The 18,748-nt window shown below is 43.6% G+C and overlaps 1 protein-coding gene across 1 annotated transcript in view; it reads left to right on the top strand.

Annotated features, from left to right (window-relative positions):
* The window catches only part of LOC117693537 (collagen alpha-4(VI) chain-like), a 108,767-nt gene that overhangs the window by 59,260 nt on the left and 30,759 nt on the right, over nucleotides 1–18,748 (top strand). Inside the window, exons 19-28 of the mRNA XM_076917815.1 lie at nucleotides 4,205–4,258; nucleotides 4,394–4,429; nucleotides 8,203–8,265; nucleotides 9,945–10,007; nucleotides 11,675–11,737; nucleotides 12,790–12,852; nucleotides 15,409–15,459; nucleotides 16,280–16,315; nucleotides 16,418–16,480; nucleotides 18,445–18,507. Coding sequence (XP_076773930.1) covers nucleotides 4,205–4,258; nucleotides 4,394–4,429; nucleotides 8,203–8,265; nucleotides 9,945–10,007; nucleotides 11,675–11,737; nucleotides 12,790–12,852; nucleotides 15,409–15,459; nucleotides 16,280–16,315; nucleotides 16,418–16,480; nucleotides 18,445–18,507 — 555 coding nt within the window. The remainder of the gene's footprint in view (nucleotides 1–4,204; nucleotides 4,259–4,393; nucleotides 4,430–8,202; nucleotides 8,266–9,944; nucleotides 10,008–11,674; nucleotides 11,738–12,789; nucleotides 12,853–15,408; nucleotides 15,460–16,279; nucleotides 16,316–16,417; nucleotides 16,481–18,444; nucleotides 18,508–18,748) is intronic.

Below are 18,748 nucleotides of genomic sequence, written 5' to 3'. Positions count from 1 at the left end.
TAGGGGTAGTTTTAACCTACCTCTCCTTCTCTTTCCTATCCCCCCCCCCCCCGCCCTACCCATGCTGGAACCTTTAACCCCAATACTTCCCTTTTCTACTTTAATATTTGATATTTAATATTTACCATCTTCTCATCTCTTAAGCACTTTATAAACTTAAAGTCAAACAGATTTCTTATTTGCGTTGACTTTAAGGATCACCAAGAAATGATATAAAAAGTATCATGTAGAACAGTGTTTATTGTATGATCCCACCCGAGTTTATAAAAAACACATACATTTATATCTTCTTGGGCAAGCATAACAGTTTTGAAATTTTACATGAAGTAGTTGGTTTTCAGTGGCTGCTTCTCTTAGTCACTGTTCTATTGCTGCAAAGAGACGCCATGACCAAGGCAACTCTTGTAAAAGGAAGCATTTAGTTGAGGGCTTGCTTGCAGTTTCAGAGGGTGAGTCCATGGTCATCATAGCAGGAAGCAGACAGGCGTGGTCCTGGAGCAGCAGCTGAGAGCTTATATCCTGACCCACAGAGAGCAGGCAGAGAGAGACAGAGACAGAGACAGAGACAGAGACAGAGACAGAGACAGAGAGAGAGAGAGAGAGAGAGAGAGAGAGACAGACAGACAGACAGAGAGAGACAGACAGAGAGAGACAGAGACAGGAGACAGAGACAGAGAGAGACACTGGGCTTGGAGTGGGCTTTTGAGACCTTGAGGCCCACTCCCAGTGGCACACCTCCTCCAACAAGGCAACTCCAACTCCAGCAGGGCCACACCTCCTAATCCTTCCCAACAGTTCACCAAGCTGGTACTAAGCATTCAAATATATGAGCCTATGCAGGCCAGCTTCATTCAAACCACCACACTACCATAGAGGAGTGAGCTTAAGATTTTCTAAGTTTGTATTCTTTAATTTTTATGTGGTGTTTCTTCATGTGTTTATGTGGTGTTATATGCATGCATGGGTGCATGTGTATTTGCATCCGTGTGGGCACATGTGTGTGCACATGGTTGTGAGAGGTCCAAGGCTGATACCAGGGATCTTTCTTGGTTGCTCTTTACCTTAATCACTGGAGCAGAATCTCTCTCAATAGACTCCAGAGCTCATCAATACAGCTAGCCTAGCTAATAGAACCCAGAGCTTGTCAATGCAACTAGCCTAGCTAATAGAACCCAGAGCTTGTCAATGCAACTAACCTAGCTAATAGAACCCAGAGCTCATCATGCAACTAGCCTAGCTAGCCAGCTTTCTTGTTCTGGGAATCCTCTCTCTCTCTGCTTCTGAATCCTAGGATTATAGGAGGATGCCATACCCACCTGGCATTTACTTGGGTCCTGGCAAACACTTTACCTACAGGGTCATCTGCCCAGTCCCATTGTATGTTTGTGTGTGTATGTTAAGGAGTCAGCTTCGTGGAAATGTAATTCAGAATAGAAAAGCCAAATTGAACAGTCTCCGACACTAAGCAATAGAGGACCCAGTAGTCAGCAAGTGCTTTGGTCTTTCAGATGGTTTCTCTTCCCAGTGTCACCATCTCAGCATGTGGACATACACTTTCATTTGTATATTTTGGCATTATCTGGTCTGAAACCAAAATCCGTATCTCTTTAGATGTTGAAAATATAGCAATATTTAAAGTCTGTGAAATATTTCATGTTGAATATCAATTTGTTATATAATTATCATTTGTTATAATAGTATATAATTATAATAATATGAATATTATTATCTTGAAGAGCTATAATGAGCTGGGCATGGTGGCTCACACCTGTAATCTCAACATGTGGGAGATTGAGGCAGGGGGATTGTGAGATCCCTGATAGTCTGGGCTTTTATGAGTCTCTGTCTCAAAAGATAAAAACAAAACCTGGGTGTGATGGCACATATCAGTAACCCAATACTTGGTTGACAGGAAGATCTAGAGTTCAAGGCCACCTTTAGATAGACAGTGAGTTCAAAATCAGCTTGAGCCGGGCAGTGGTGGCGCATGCCTTTAATCTCAGCACTTGGGAGGCAGAGGCAGGCGGATTTCTGAGTTCGAGGCCAGCCTGGTCTACAGAGTGAGTTCCAGGACAGCCAGGGCTACACAGAGAAACCCTGTCTCGAAAAAACAACAACAAAAAAATCAGCTTGAGCTACAATAGAGTCCGAGAGAGAGAGAGAGAGAGAGAGAGAGAGAGAGAGAGAGAGAGAAACAGAGAGAGAGAGAAACAGAGAGAGGGAGAATATGAATATATTATCACGGATTCAAGCTCTCATGAACTCAGCACAGAATCTAAATAAAACCATCAATAATGGTTCCACTAATACATATCCTGCCCCTCTCATGCAGCTCCATCTTGAATTTTTCACATCTTCTTGGTGTTTTGAGAAGTATTTTTAAATTATTACATAATGTTTCGGTAAGTATTTGTACCATATTTGACTATCAATTCACTAGCATTGTGGGCTAAATTGGTTGAGAATTTAGTCTTTCCTAAATAACAGAGTAACAAGATGTAGTTTTGGCTTCAGTGTCACACTTACTTCCCTCTGAGGTAGCAGGCAACTTCACCGAGTGGCATTCTTGCCATTGCATTCTTGCTGGGGATTGTAAGCATGCATTTTTTTGCAACCTACTTTTAATAAAGGTCCAACCTTTCCTCTAGCCCACCACCCAACTCTTTCTCAGAAGTTTAGTTTTGTAAGCAAACACCAAATAGGAATTAGCAGCTGCAGACCAGTCCTCTAGGCAGGCAGACACCAGGCATGAACCAGTAACTGGAGTTCAATCCTCAAGAAACTGCCAGGCGCTCCAACTGGCAAGGGGAAGCTGCTGAGGTGGCAAGCTGCCACAGGAACCTCATGAGGAGTTCTTGGGCGAGTTTCTCTCAATGATGGCATTATCACAAGTTGAGCTCAACAATGCTATGTAAGGCAGACCAATACATGCGTGTCGTCATCAGCAAAGAATAAGGCGGTAAACAATGCTCAGTGCTCGCCTCCCACTGTCAGTGGGGTCATATTTATACTCCATCCAGCGTTCTTTCACATGTTTGTTATATCACAACATCCTTTCACCTGTGTCTGCTTCAGGAAAACAATCTTTCATGTGTTTCCTTTAACGAGACATCCTTTCACCTATGTGCCCCAGCAAAACATCATTTGACATAACTAACTTTCCAAAGAACTAGAAGTTTCCACTTTAGGGGACCCTATGGTGTTTCCATTTCTTTGGATTCTGCCCACTTCTGACTCCACAGAAGTGACAGCAGAGTGCCTTCTCATGGTGGCTGTGATATCTTTCTTCCTGTCACCACCTATATATGTTTTGCGTTGGTCCCTCCATGCTCAGAGAGACACAACTTCCCACCTTCTCCTCTGTCTGCCATTCAGGACTCTGTGTGGCACCTGTAAGAAGGAAAATGCTTGTATGTTTAGATACTGGGCATGGCTTGCTGAAGAACATATTTGACCACTGTCACAGTGTGATGAGCTTTCTGCTATTAACAAAGGGACACTCAGCAGGGAACGATAACATATCAGTATATTTAAGAACATGAAAATTGAATGCCATTTATTTCTGCGTGCGTGTGTATGTGAGTGTGTGTGTATGAGTATGTGCATGTGTGTGTACATATGTGTATGTTCATCAGTGTGTGCATGCGTGTATACGTGTATGTATCTCATGACTGTGTGCGTGTGTGTGTGTACACATCTGCATGCTCATGCATGTGTATGCGTGTGTATGTCTATGTCAGAAGTGTCTGAGTTGGGTGTCTTCCTCAATTGCTCTCTCTACCTGATTTTTTTGAGACAGTGTCTCTCATCACTCACAGCTTCTGCTTAACCATCTGGCCAGTGAGCTCCTGTCTTTTACCTACCAGTGCTGGGATTACAGGCACACACCTCTGTGTTCAGCTTTTATGTGTACTCTGGAGATCCACACTCAGTTCCTCATGCTCACACAGTAAGCACAGAGCTGGAGACTGGTGCTTGAGCAGTGCTAGCAGACATTCTCCCTCTGCACCTCCCAATACGGTAGCTACCAGCCCTATACACTTGTTGGACCCTCGGGATGTAGCCAGGCTGGCCATTAATTTTATATAATTTTAGGTAAGTTGAATCATTACATATTGCCAGCAGCTCCAGTGTCAGACTTTTCAAGGCTACAGAATAAAACCAGGAGTCTGTGGCATTTAAACAGATCTTTCTTTTATTTCAGGGAAGTTCTGGTTTCCATGGACGTCTGGGGGAAGCTGGCAGTGTGGGACCTCGGGTAGGTGTAACTGCTGCAGGGGGAGGCAGACTCCTGCCTTTGCTCAAGAGGGAGCTGGCCTCCCACGAGGAGAAGACTTGGTGCTGTAGGCTTGTTTTGTCTTTTCTGAGATCTTTTCTTCTTTTGTGCTCTTAGGGGTCACTTGGAAGACGTGGCTTGCCAGGGTTGAAGGTCAGTATTTCTGGAGAGTTCTCTTTGTTCCACAAGTAAGGCTACTTTCATAGTTCTCCGTGAGGTCAAGGGGTGTGCTGATTGGCTGTTGAGATAGCACAGAGGATCTAGGGGAAGTTACTGTGGAAGAAGGCGATGTTCAAAATACCTCCACCCCCGCTATATTTCATTTGGATTTAAAATAGTACAGTAGAGAAGAATTCTCGTTTTTGATAAAATGGCATTTCTGAGTGAAGGCTGGGACTTCCTATTTCTGCATGAGCAAGTGCACACCATAGAGATGAAGGGAACAGGCTGAGTCCATGGCATCTCCAGAGGAAGCCCATGCAGTTTGATAGTGGGCTAGGGACTATTCCTAGGAGGAATCTTGTTTTACTAAGTGGTTATCTTCCCCCCCCCCCCAGATGGTGCACTACATGCTTGTCCATGTCTTCTTATGGAAATCTTCCCATAGATGCTGTTCCACATAGGCAGCAGGATGATCTACAGTAGCCACACTTGTTTGAAATGAGTACATTATTAAGTACATAGCAGGTCAAATCAAAAGAACAAATACCAAAAGATACATAGATAGCAGACCGTCATCAGATTAGGTGCTCAGAACATTCAGCAGAAACCAACCTGGGAAGGCCCTTTCAGGAGCTAGCTAGATTTCTATATAGAGTCCAAGGCAGAGCCAAGTGTCTCCCCCTGCCCCTGGAGAGGTGTCCAGTTAAGGGACAAATAGCAACACATGGGGATGATATTGTCATGTCCAGCATTCACAACATCTGGCAGACACTCACTGGGGAAGCTGAGGCAGTGACCGTGAGTTCCTAAACAAACTTCCTTCTCCATTGATGAGTTTTCCATAGCCGAACCTTGGACTCCACATTCTCTACTGCAGGCACTTTTGTATCATGGGATAAACAATAGTAACCTCTGGTGGGAATGGCTTACTATCTGTTTCTAAGATACAATGTTTTACTCTTGGGGCATGTTGCACTTCTCTTTCCTTCTCACAGAGTTGGGAGTGCACAACCTATCTCCAGACAAGGGGGCCTTAGAGGACACCGTCAGGCAAGCATGCTGGGGTCTGAGATGGGAGCATGGGCTTCTCTAAGATTTCAAACAGTGCATGCCAGTTTGCCAATGTGATGTACGGTACAGCCTTCTCATCCTGGCAAGGGTGGTAACTTTAAGGCTTGTCTGACCTTCTACAGAGTGAGTTCAAGGCCAGCCTGGGCTATGTAGTATGACTCTGTTTCAAAATGAAAAGTAAAAAACCAGGCCTGGATATAACTCTGCCTTAGATCACTCACCCTGCAGACCAGCTTGGTAAAGGGAATGAAATTGCCAGAGATGCCACAGCGGACTGATTCAAATCTAATGTCTGAGTCAACAACTGTGGTGCTCTCTGAAGATTTTGTGCAATCTCAGCTTCATTCCTGCAGGCTTCTCTAGAACTCAGCTCTGCAGTGCTCTGCTCTGCTCACGGATTTTCGAGGCAGGAGACCAGCTTAGCTCAGTGCTCAGTGCGCTGTTGACTCCTTACAGTAGAGATGAAGACTTTGCTTTCTTACCCATCCACTGTCTTCTCCTTCTGCTCCCTGCCACATCCTGGTCGTGCATTTATTTTGTCCACTCTTGGTCAAATTAACTGAGCATCTGCAGCTTTGTGATTTCATTTTCTGTAAATAAAATCTCCCCTTTATCTATTCTATGTTCTCTAAGACTGTTGTTAATTACACAGCTCTCTAATAGAAGGGATGGACCCCCACTATAGTAGGTCATGCGAGGATTACTTTTTTTTTTTTATTTTCCGCATTCCTCCTCGTCCCTCCATCATGTTACAGAAACCCAGGCTTTCGCCCTCTAGGCTTCTGGACTGTTCCATTGAAACAGATTTCGCAGTATAGTCCTTTCATTCTGGAACAGGGGTGAACTTGTATGAGCGCTATAGGATGAAATTGGACACGTCTCCTTTTCGTAGATTATAATCATAATGAGCTTTTAAATGGCTTGCTTGGATTCCACTTTAAGTTTTCAATCAATAGTCCCCTCCCCCATAGTTCTGCTCTAAAGAAAAATAAAATCACGAAGTTTGTAGAAAAATGGAGGGACTTAGAATGTATAATATTGAGTGAGGCCACATAATCTCAGAAAGAAAAACCCTGAGTAGTCTCCCTTGTGGATCCGATGCATATGCATGCAAACACACATAAAGTATAACATACAGAAATGCACATAATCCTCTGCATATGCAAACAAATGCATATAAAGCTTTAGTGTAACATGTAGGAAGGAGAATAAAGCAGGGGGCAGCGTGAGGTGTAAGGGTCACCCGTGTCCAGGAAATCATAGTTTGGCCATCATAGCAGGAGCACATCCCCCCAACCTCAAGTGACTGCTGCACGTGGCCATCATTCTCTTTTCCTGTGAAAGATAAAGGTCCTTGACTCTTAGATGTTTTAGAATGTCTGTTGCTATGATAAATGCCACAACCAAGTTAACACACAAAGGAAAAGCTTTATTTTGGCTTACAGTTTCATATAACACAGTCCATCACTGAGGGAGGTCAGGGGGGAACTGAGGCAGAGACCATGGAAACATGCTGCTTACAGGCCTGCTCTCCCAAGCTTGTTCTCTTTGCTTTCTCATACAGCCCGGAACCACTTGCCCAGGGTTGGTACCACCCACAGTGGCCTGAGCCTTCCCACATCCATCACTAATCATGAAATGTTCCACAGGCTTGCCCACAGACCACATTTTCTCACCTGAGGTTCTCTCTTCCCAAGTGACTCCAGCTTGTGTCAAGTTGACACAAAACTAGCCAGCCTGTGAGCATTGCGACCATATATCTTAAAGAATGTCCCCAAGGGCTGAAGAGATGGCTCAGTTACTGTGGTGCTTGCTGCACAAATGTGGGGCCTGAGATCCATCCCCAGAACTTGTGGGGAAAGGCCAGTTATGGTTGTACTGTAATCTCACCACCAGGGAGGCAGAGATGGGGAGATCCTGAGGCTCCCTGGCCAGCTAGCTTTCATAATTGGTGAGACCCAGGTCCCAGTTAGAGACCCTGCCTCATAAAGAAAAAGAAAAAAAAAAAAAAGGAAAAATAAAAGATTAATGTAACAGCCCTTGAGGCAGATGACGCAAGAGTGACCTCTGGCTTACACACACACACACACACACACACACACACATGAACGCATGCACACATACACACATACACACACACACACACAGACACATGAATGCATGCACACATACACATACACAGACACGCACACATACACACATACACACACACAGACACACACACACACACACACACACACACACACACACACACACACACACACAGAAATACATGAACCTGCACACACATAAACATATAACTCCACCCTGCAAAGGAGGGCTAGGCTTTTAGATAGCAGTTCTTATGCAAATTAGGAGTTTGGGTTATTTAAATATAAGATTTCTGCCCTTTCACTGACTGCTGAAAAGAGTTGTGTGAAAACGGCTGAAGACTCGGGAAAGGCAGTAACAATCAGTGCCTTCATTTTCCTAGTCAAAGGGAAACCCTTCCAATTTCCTCTCCAGCACAGATCCATCTCTGGGGAGGACTGAGCACAACTGGTTCAATCTTATTTCATGGCTTCTCCTCTGTGCTCTTAAAGGCCACCTTTCAGGGAAGAAAGAACCTCTGCTGGGAGCTCATTACAGCTTTGTTATTGTTGTTGTTTATTTGTTTGTTTGCTTGTTTTTTTTTTTTTTTTTCATTTCTGCAGGGTGTGCTTGGAGAAACTGGTGAGCTGGGTTCTCAAGGAGAGCCTGGGTATCCAGGCCCACAGGTTGTATCAAGAACTGGGTTTTAATCTAAGTGTATTTCTTTGTGTGACAGAAATCTGAATCAGAATGCCCTCAAGGAAGCTTCTTGAGCCTTACCAAAGCAAATTGCGTAGTCCCTCTTTTGGGAAGGCTAAACCACAGTAGCTGGTATTGACCAGACTCCTGGCCACTAGCCTATGTATTAGCATTAATTCCTTTAATCCACAGTTGGGGTGGTAGGTGGGCTTATTAGTTCATTTTACAGGGACTAAATGGAGAGGAGGATGAAGAAGGTAAGCAAATTGGCCAAAGTCACACTGCTAGTGACAGAATCGCAATTGGAACTTAAATGCCAGTGCTCTTAATGAATGCCTCTGGAGTTTTGATGCCAGTTGTTCCTAAGTAGAATTTAATTCATGAAAATTGTATTTCATCAGCAAAGTATCTTGCTGGGTATCTGTTATGCACAGGGCTCCCTCTTAATAGACCTTGGGGTGCCTAGACAAACAAGATGGGGGTCTAACCTCTAATGGCTTCAGTCCAGTGAGGGGTTGTAAACTCCCAAGTGACAAATGGAAACTTGAATTTCAAAAGAGCTCTTTTGGAATCCTCAGAGGAGAAACTAAACCTACCACTTTATGGCCTTTCAAACTCTTTCTCCTAGAAAGCAAAGTATTTCCAAGTTCCCAGCAATGGAAGAACTTTAAACTGACAAGAAACCTTACTTACATCCAGCCCTCTCTCCGTCATTAAAAATCCAGTGGGTGTCAGTTGATTCGAGAAGCTGCTTGCTGATACCAGATGACAAGGACACTTGAGAGAGAAAGAGTAATCAAACTGTAATTAGAGTGTGTTTGCTTTCTGATGAAAAAACAGCTTCAGGCAGAGATAAGGAAGAAGCCTGTTTTTCCCATTTTCCCTTTGATCGCTAGTTTATTTCAAGTTCGGACCCCCTCCACTGTCCTGTCTCCGCTCTGACTTCTGTAGTCGCCAGATTCTGCTGTTTTGAAAGGCATGCACATTGTGCTGAGAACCACAGGGGAGATAATCAATAGAAACCGTCCTTCCTTTTCACCTCCCCACTGGGTTGTGGGGGTGATGGTCTATTGAAGGAGATGATCATCAATACCTCACCTGGGAGAGTAGAAACCCAGATCAATGCTTCTATTAGGGAAGCATCTCTCACAAAAACCAGAGAAAAATTGTCAAAATCAGTCAAGCAAAATAGAGCAGAGGGAAAAATAAGGACCACCTGCCTCCCACCCCCAGCAACAGAGACTGGGCCGCTTAAATCACCCCTGGTTCTTGGTTGGGTAACAGCTGAGATCTGGCTACAGGAAAAGGTTCCTTTCTAAGGAGGGGGACACCATAGCTGCCCACTCTGTTGATTTCAAATTTGTTGGGTGGCTGAAGGTATGAAAACAAGTCCTTTGAACTTCAGGGCTCAGCAGATCCTTCTGGAAAGATTGCTAGGAACATAGATGTCACGGACATATGTCTTCCATCGTAGATGGTTGAGTGTAGAGTGAATATCCATGGGTGCTTTAGAGTGTAGACACAAACCTGACTCAGTTTGGTAGATGGCACAGTGCTGGGTCTGGGCACCTTTGTCCAACAAGTATCTCAGGTGACTTTACACTTACATGGGATGCGAAGGGCTGTATTAAAAATTGATTGACTTTCCGTGTCTCTTTTGGAACAGGGACCCAGAGGAAGGCAGGGACTACCAGGAGTTTTCGGTCAAAATGGGAGTCCAGGTGCCCAGGTATGTAACACAAATAGCTACAGTATACCTGCTGATTAGAAATGGCTGATTCTTGCCTTGAGGCGTCACAGGGTAAATCACTTGTTCTGAGTCTGTGAGTACCATAGATTTCCAGGACATCTAGTTTGACGGAAGCTGGCATTGGTACCAGCCGTGTGCCTCCTTCAATCTGGGTACATGGTGAGCACCTGCTTTTGAACCTTGCAGACATGTACCACAGCTCCTGTTTACTCAGACATAGTGCAAGAACACATGATGTGCCATACAGGAGGCTAGCTTAAATTGCCTGTTCCTCGTGAGGATCCATAGGCATGTTTGACTGTGTAGGTAAGGCCACAGGGGTTCAGGGAGACCTAATGACTGGTTTTTCAAATAGTAAGTAGTCAAATGACCTCTGACTTGGGGCTTCCCAGGGGCCTGCTTCACTGTTCATCTGATGTCTGTGGCCAGTGGAAAGGTCAGAGGGACTGAGCCATATGGTCAGGGTGGCTTCCTAAGTACAGGAGAATTTGCCATAGCTCAAGACACCAAGCAACAGAACTTGAATCAGGTCCATGGTCTCCGTCCAGAGACTCAAAACAGCAGCTTCGAGGACAGAACTATGGCCTAAGTCTTTCCCTGGGTAACAAAAGCTAGCTTGCTGTTTTTAAAGCTTTTGAAGCACATTTGTTTGTTTACTGAGACAGAGTCTCACTATATCATTCTAGCCGGCCTGGAACCCACAGAGATCTGTCTGCCTCTGCCTCCCTAGTGCTGTGATTAAATGCGAATGTCACAAAGCCTGGCTAACCTGTTGTTTAAAACATTCTCATTGTGATATTGTAAGTCTCATTGGAACATGTTTCCAGTTTAGAGTAGGTAAAAGCCTACTCTTAGTTTTCCTGATCCTTTGACCAGATCCCTTCCCAGAGAGTATATAGATAACCCTTCCTTCCTCACCCCTTTCTCACAGAGTGTACAGTCTCATTTTCAGTGTTCAGTAGATTTGATTCTTGCATAGTAGTCTTTGTCATCCTCCCAGTCTCCCCCAGCTTAACTGTGTCTGCTATGCATTTTGCATGTTGGAAGATAAAATGAACTGGGTGGAGCATTAAAAGCTCACCTTCCATGTCCGTACCAATTCCCTTGTTCTGTATGAAGATACAAGGAAATGCTCTGTTTCTGTAGATAACATCACAGAGGCTCCAGGAGATTAAATGACTTGCCACCCAGACAGAAAATGCTGGCCTCTGACTTGGATCTTTAGGTGGTGATTCATGAGCATGTTGATAATTCCAGACCATTTTGATCTTGACTAGTAGTGGGATGATGTCCCAGTGAAGCCATCAGTAGCTGAGAATGTCATAGAGTAAAAGCTCACTTAACAGATTGACTACCATTGTAGCTTAGCAAATACAGCACTGCAGAGACTCAGTTGTTGACCCCTGTGGCTGCACGGTGATGGATCATTGCTGGTACCCAGCATCACAAGACAATACTGTATCAAGTATAATTAGCCCAGAAGAGGTCAAAATTTCAAAATTTGAAGTATGTGTTTTACTGAATGTTTATGATTTTTTTCTTCTATTCTAAAGTAAAAAATAAAACAAAAAATACTAGTCAAATGACTACAAGTCAGGGGCCATCTGTAGTAAGAGAGTCATGATTTTGTCATGATATCATTGCAGGGGAATCCTGGGCCTCCAGGGCCAAATGGCTCAAAAGGACCAGATGGACCCAGGGGACCAAAGGTGAGTATTAGGGAACACTCTTGGTTATGTTACTCTTAGTTACTCTACATGTGTTACTCTTGGTTACTCTGTATGTATGTATTCCTCTTGGATACTCTACATGTGTTACTCTTGGTTACATGTGTTACTATTGGTTACTCTACATGTTACTCTTGGTTACTCCATGTGTGTTATTCTTGGTTATTCTATGTGTGTTATTCTTGCTTACTCTATGTGTGTTACTCTATGTGTGTCACTCTTGGTTATGACTTTAGGAGGCCTTTGGGCTTTCTTAGGCAAATCTTTCCCTGCCATGTGATCATTTACAGCATGTTCCTGATATTGTTGGTGAAGTTATGGACCAACTTTAAGCTTATAGCTAGATAGATGCATACAAAGAAGGAAATTAGAAAAACTGACCAATGGAGAAGTGGCTCACATGTATCATGAGGCAAAGGTGTACTGACAGAACAAACATGGGTCACTGTAAGCATGTGTACTCATCAGTACAAAGACTGCCAGTGTACTTATAATTAGCTCTATTTAATGCACACACATATAAATATACATACTTTTAAGTCTAGTTTCTGCATCTGAGAGGAATCATGCAGTGTTTGTAAGTGTGGCTTTTCCCACTTAACTATTTGGTAACATAATGAGTTATGGATGTACCCATTTTTCCTGCAATATTGTGATTTAATTTTTTTTTTTTTTTTTTTTTTTTTTTTTTTTTTTTTTTGGTTTTTTCGAGACAGGGTTTCTCTGTGTAGTCCTGGCTGTCCTGGAACTCACTCTGTAGACCAGGCTGGCCTCGAACTCAGAAATCTGCCTGCCTCTGCCTCCCAAGTGCCGAGATTAAAGGCATGTGCCACCACCGCCTGGCTGTGATTTAATTTTTTTTTTTTACAGCTGTATCTAATTCCATTTTTACCCCATTTCCAGAACAAGCCTTACCAAGACTGGTGAAGGTAACAGGTTTTAAAATGGCTAACCAAACCATCTCTAAGAAAATAGCACAAAGATTCAGAAACTCGTGGGAGAAAGTTAATTTCATCTCTCCTCTCTATTAAAAGGGAGAACTCGGTCCTGCAGGAGAAAGAGGTCCACGGGGTCAGCGAGGGCCAAGAGGGCAGCCTGTAAGTCTCATTTTTTCTGTTTTGAATTCCCGATTGAATACCTTATCTTTTTCTTGTTTGGTATGTGTTCTTGTTGCACATAAAATATAATGTGCTCAGTGATTTACACTTGCGCTTACCAGTGTGACATGATGGCTTGAGAGTTGTTGAGGGTTTAGCCAAAGGTTCATAAATTCCACATAAATAAAGAATCCAAAAATGTGTTGGATTTCTTTTGCCTCCTCATTGTTGAAGAGGGAAGTGTCTGTGTACCTCTTCTATTTGATAAGGAAGTTTCTCAAGTATCTGAGTCTTTTGGGACCAATGAGATACTCAGGTACCCTTAAACCAAACCAAAACAACACTTTGTGAATCTGTGTCTGTGTGTGTGTGGGTGCATATGTGTGTGTACATAATGCTTTTTGTGTGTGTGAGCGTACTCATACTATCACATGTATGTACATGGAGGTCAACCTTGGGTGGCGGTCTTCATTTTTGGCCTTTATAATAAGATATATTTCATATGTATAGGTGTCTGTATTTATTTCGGTATACCACATGTTTGCCTTGTGCCTGTGGGTGCCAGAAGAGAGTGTTGGATCTTCTGGAACTGGAATTTAGATGATCATAAGCCTCCATGTGGATACTGTGGCTTGAATCCAGATCCTCTCAGCAAGAGCAGCTAGTGCTCTTAACCTCCAGGCCATCTCTTCAGTCTCCAGCCCTGTCTGAGGCAGGGTCTCCTTGTTTTCTATAACTGTATGAGGCAGCACAGATAGCCATGAGCTCCACTTCCCTCTGGGAGCACTGAGATTGAAGACTGTGCTACTATATGTGGCTTCACATGAGTTCTAGGGATTTAAAGCCAGGTCCTCACGTCTGTTCGGCAGGTGCTTTACCTGCTGAGCCATCTCTCCCAGCACACAGACCCAATTTTGTAGATACCAAATAAGAATGCTTAGCTAGAATCATTAGCTTTTCAGAGTATGAGTTCAATTATCCAGAGCATAGGAATAACTTTGGAGACCGATAATCATGAATGATTTTTTTTCCTACAGATGAAACTCTCAAAGGCAGTGGTTTTGGTTTCCTTATTCACTGATCTAAACACAGGGGGAAATTTGTTATTTTATATGACTATTTTTCAGCTCACTGCTTCTCTGCAGTTCACTTTTCATAAGAGCAGAGCTGTCTTCTGGAGATCTCTTCCACCAACAGTTAGGAGGGGCCTATAAAGGTGACCCCTGCAATTCTGCACTGAAATTGCATTTATTGCGAAGGAGAGAAACCTGAAGCAGACCCAGGAAGCTTAAATGAAAATGTAGAAGGAGAGAGAGCAGAACTGGGTGCTGTGACATGGACTGTGAGGCAGACAGTTCCCTGGGCCCATCCTCCAAAAGGTGGATGGTAAAATGGGGAAATTAAAGTTTTGTTTGATTTCATTCAGCTCTCTTTGGTTGAAATAACATAGAGCCTATGTCCCTTAACACCTTCACCTGTCTGTCTGTCTATTTATCCATGTATCTGTCTATCAATCATCTATGTATTCATCTATCTGTGTCTCTATGAATCTATTAATCATGCATGTATGTATGTATCTATCTACCTATCTATCTATAAATCATCTATCTATCCCCTCCCTCCCTCCTTCCTTCCCTACCTGTCTCCTTTTCAGAGAGCTAGGGAAGGATTTCCTTCTTAGAGGTGGCATTTCAGGACCGCACAAGCCCGAGAACCTAACTTTGAGTCTCTAGAACTCAGGTAAAGATAGACGCGGTAGTGCACATCTTTAATTCCAGTACTTCCACAAGTTTCCAAACCCAGGCCTTGGTCTGTCCCTTGAGCTTCAGGCACAGATGCTCGGTGAGTCTCCAGGAGGGAGAAGACAGCGTGGCAGCCAGCGAATGGCACTTTCCTCCCCACAGGATTCAGCTCCCACCCCTTCCCTGACTTTGCTTTCTTGTGTATGTTAAATGTTTCCTAACTAGGCCACAGGATTCAGCCCTTTAGCTTGTTACTTTCTGATGATCTACTTGATCTAAGAACAGTTTCTCCTTGTCCGCCCACCCCAAGCCACTAAGGTTCTGAATTCACTCCTTACGATAGCCACTTATGATCTGGACCTCTTGTAATATACCAGTGCATGTACACGTGTGTGCATGCGTGTATGTGTATGCATATGTGTGTCGAGACAGGGTCTCACTGTCTCACTGGTCTCACTGAGCCCAGGCTAGCTCAGACTCTCAGTCCTCCTGTTTGGGCTTTCTGAAAACTGGAAACAATATGAACATGTTCACAAGATGGTGAGCACATCTGTGCACATTCTTAGTACTCTTCCCAGCAACTATGTAGGTGGCACTATCATGGTCTCTTAAGGTTTTAAGCCCCATTCCCTCCAATGTTGTATTTATCCTGTGAAGGCATTTTCCTAGTCTTTACCATCCCTTCCCTCTTCCCTTGCTTTCTTACTTTGTTGGCTTATCAAGAGGTTTAGGTATTGTCATCCGGGGTATTGTCATCAGCCATGAGTTGGTTCGGGTGAGTCAACAGTCAATTCATCTTGTGTTATTTTCTTAGGGTCTTTTTGGTCCAGATGGCCACGGTCATCCAGGAAGAAAAGGCAAGAAGGTGAGCTTCTGCCAAGAACATTCCAATATCAAATCATGTTTTGAGTTTTACTAGAATATAGTGACTTTTGAAGAGGTTTGTCAGGAACTTTTTTTTTTATGATGTCATAGCTTGACAGTGTTCCCTCCCTGAGAAGTAAACGGTTGGTCTCATCCTTCACTTCCCCATCTTTCTCCCTTCACATGCATTCTCTATACTCACAGGCTCCCAACGATGGATTCAACCAGATGCAGGTTAAGACATCTGAGAAAAATCTGTATGTGTACTGAACCTGTACAAACCCTTGTTATCCCCCCAAATAACACAAGGTGATGCCTGTTTCATAGCATCTGTAGTTGTAGGTATTCTGTGTCATCTGGAGACTAAAGTCTAGTGGAGGGTATGCATATGTCACATGTGTGTGCTAGGTGGCACCATATTATATCAGGGTGTTGACTGTGCTCAGATTTCAGTGCCTCTGGAGGATACTGGAATCAACCCTCTGAAGATATGGAGGGACAGCTCTGGTTTTATTTCCTGTTCCCATTTCTCAAGTCCAGAACCTCTAAAATCTCCTTTCAACCTTGTCTCCTTTTCCTTTCCAGTCTTCAAAACTTACTAAGTCTGATTATCCCTGCCCATATATGTGTGGGAGCAGGACCATCTATCTACTGGAGTTATAATTTCTAAGTAGTGGTGGTGGTGGTGGGGATTGTAAAAATTATTTACAAACTGTTGACCTCTGGGATTGAAATGTGGCCTCTTGACGACCATTTCTTCTTTCCTGGAGGAAAAACTTTATCACCTAGTAATGAACGTTATCTCACATTTCTGACCCTAGGGTGAACCTGGATTCCCTGGCCATCCTGGTGTGCAAGTAAGAAGAGATCGCTGTGGGCCTGGCAACTGGTAGGCACTGTGTGTCACATGTGTGTAAATCTTTCTTCACATTCACAACCCTGCTTTTGCCTTTGTTAAGGGAGAAGATGGTAACCCAGGCCGTGGAGGAGAGAAAGGGGCCAAGGGAGTTCGCGGGAAGAGGGTAAGAGCCAAAGGGTCATCTGCAGTTATCAAAGGTAAAGACAGGGCTAGGCTATTCTTCACCAGTCAGTATACAAGTACACACACACACACACACACACGCCCCACAGTAACAACAGAGCTCACAGGCTAGAGTTTCAACTCTGCACTACCAACCACTCAAGACAATCTGAGGGCACCTCTATCTCAAGTGTGGTTTGTCTTAGTCTTCCCCAAGATTCTTTGGGACTAGATTCTCAAAAACGTAACTTCTGTTTTGGTGGACTTTGAGTCTAGTATGCTTGACTCTCCTGTTAAGAATCCATTCCTTCAGGTCTTGTAGATTATGATTTAAAAAAAATATTCTTTTTTTTTTTGTTTGTTTTTGAGACAGTCTCAGATAGTCCACGCTGGCCTTGAACTTGTTATGTTAAGGAAGGTTGTCTTGGATTCCTGATCTTTCTTCCAGTACTTCCTAATGTGCTGATATGCCCAGCTATAAAGAATGGATCTGGAAGAGCCACAGTCGATGGCAACTCTCATTTTGAAAAGAGTAATTCAGTGATTATTAGGATCTGGGTAGTATTTAGCTGATAGATTCCAGAAAGTGAGCTTTGGGGGTGGTAGATGGCTCAGGGGGTGTTCTAGTTTCTGTGACTGTGATAAACACCATGACCAAAAGCAAAGGGGAGGGAAGGGTTTATTCTGCTTATACTTCCAGGCTATAGTCTAGTCATCACTGAAGGAAGTCAGGGCAGGAACTGAAGCAGAAGCCAAGGAGGAATGCTATTACTGGCTTGCCCTTCATGGCTTGCTCAGTTTGCTTTCTGATAGAACCCAGGACCACTTGCCCAGGATGGCATGCCCACATCAATCATTAATCAAGAAAATGCCCCCACAGACTTGCTTCTGGGCTAACCTAATAGGGACATTTTTTCAGTAAGGTCCCCTCTTCTCACTGACTTGAGCTGTGTTAAGTTGACAAGAGCTAACTAGCACCAGGGATAAAGGCACTTGCCACTAAGCCCAGCAACTTGAGTTTGAACCTGAGAACACAGATAGTGAAAGGAGAGAAACAACTCCTACAGTTGTCGTCTGATATCTACACGTACACCATAGCGTGCTTTCTCTCTCTCTCTCTCTTTTTAGTGCACACATATGCACACACACGCATGCATGTATGCATACACACAGATAAATAAATTTAATTTAAAAATGTTTAAGGTAGAGCCTTCTGGGAACAGGACATGAACTTGTGTTCAGAGCAAAGGGGAAGGAGGGAGGGATGGAAAGCATGTGTTTTCCTTGGACTCAGTAATTGGTGTTTTTAATCTGCTGGCAAGATCCTACAGACAATCAACTCCCTGCTCAGCTCGTTGTTGCTAGCAGTTACTCCAATCAGTTAACTTGTCTTTCTACTTTCAAATAAAAAAGATGAGGCATTGATTCAATTCAGATAATTGGTGCTGCTTTACTTCAAATACCTAGAATATGAGTAGTGAGCCCCTGGCCCCCTAAAACCTTCTTTGAGACACTGAAGCCCAAAGATGCCTTGGGAATTTTTCCTTTCTCTGCTGTCAGAGCCTCTATGCAGACCTTGTGCTCTATGTTTCTCCCATGTCCTTGAGACTTAACCTTGAGGGTTGTCTTTTAAGGCTCTGCATGGAAATCTTTCTCTCTCTCTCTCTCTCTCTCTCTCTCTCTCTCTCTCTCTCTCTCTCTTCTCTCTCTGTCTCTCCCCCTTTGTGTGTGTGTGTGTGTGTGTGTGTTTATGTGTGCAAAACCCATGGACAACCTGGGGTTAGACAGGTGGGCTACAAGGGAGTTGTCTGGTTCCCATAGAGCCTCCCTGTCTCTCCATGGATACATAGTTCACAGGCATAGGGGCAGGCTCATTGGCCTTAGATATGAAGCAAATTGATGTTTTGGGAGGACCAGCTCTTATAGCCAACATGGAAGCTTATTCCTTTGGTTTCTTTGTTGTAGGGCAATTCTGGATTTCCTGGGTTTGCTGGAACTCCAGGTGACCAAGGCCCACCAGGAAAAATGGTAATGAGTGCCCTTCCCTTTTTTTATTTTCAACCTTGTGCCAAGATGAGAAAGAACTTGATAAAAGGCCTCACTGAAGAAGAAACAAACATCTGGAACATTCGTCAGGTTCAAAGGAACTGGCAAATTGCTTAGAAAAATCTTAATTTCAAACACTACACAGCCTTCTAGATGTAGTTTTTCTGACTATAGAAGTGATCTTAGAGTGGCTAGAGATTTATGGATCTCCCTAAATACATAG

This window comes from Arvicanthis niloticus, chromosome 21 (genome assembly GCF_011762505.2).
Source record: "Arvicanthis niloticus isolate mArvNil1 chromosome 21, mArvNil1.pat.X, whole genome shotgun sequence".
In the NCBI taxonomy this organism is placed as follows: Eukaryota; Metazoa; Chordata; class Mammalia; order Rodentia; family Muridae; genus Arvicanthis; species Arvicanthis niloticus.
Note: the sequence above shows the minus strand (reverse complement) of the source record. Positions and strands in the feature narration are given on the sequence as shown.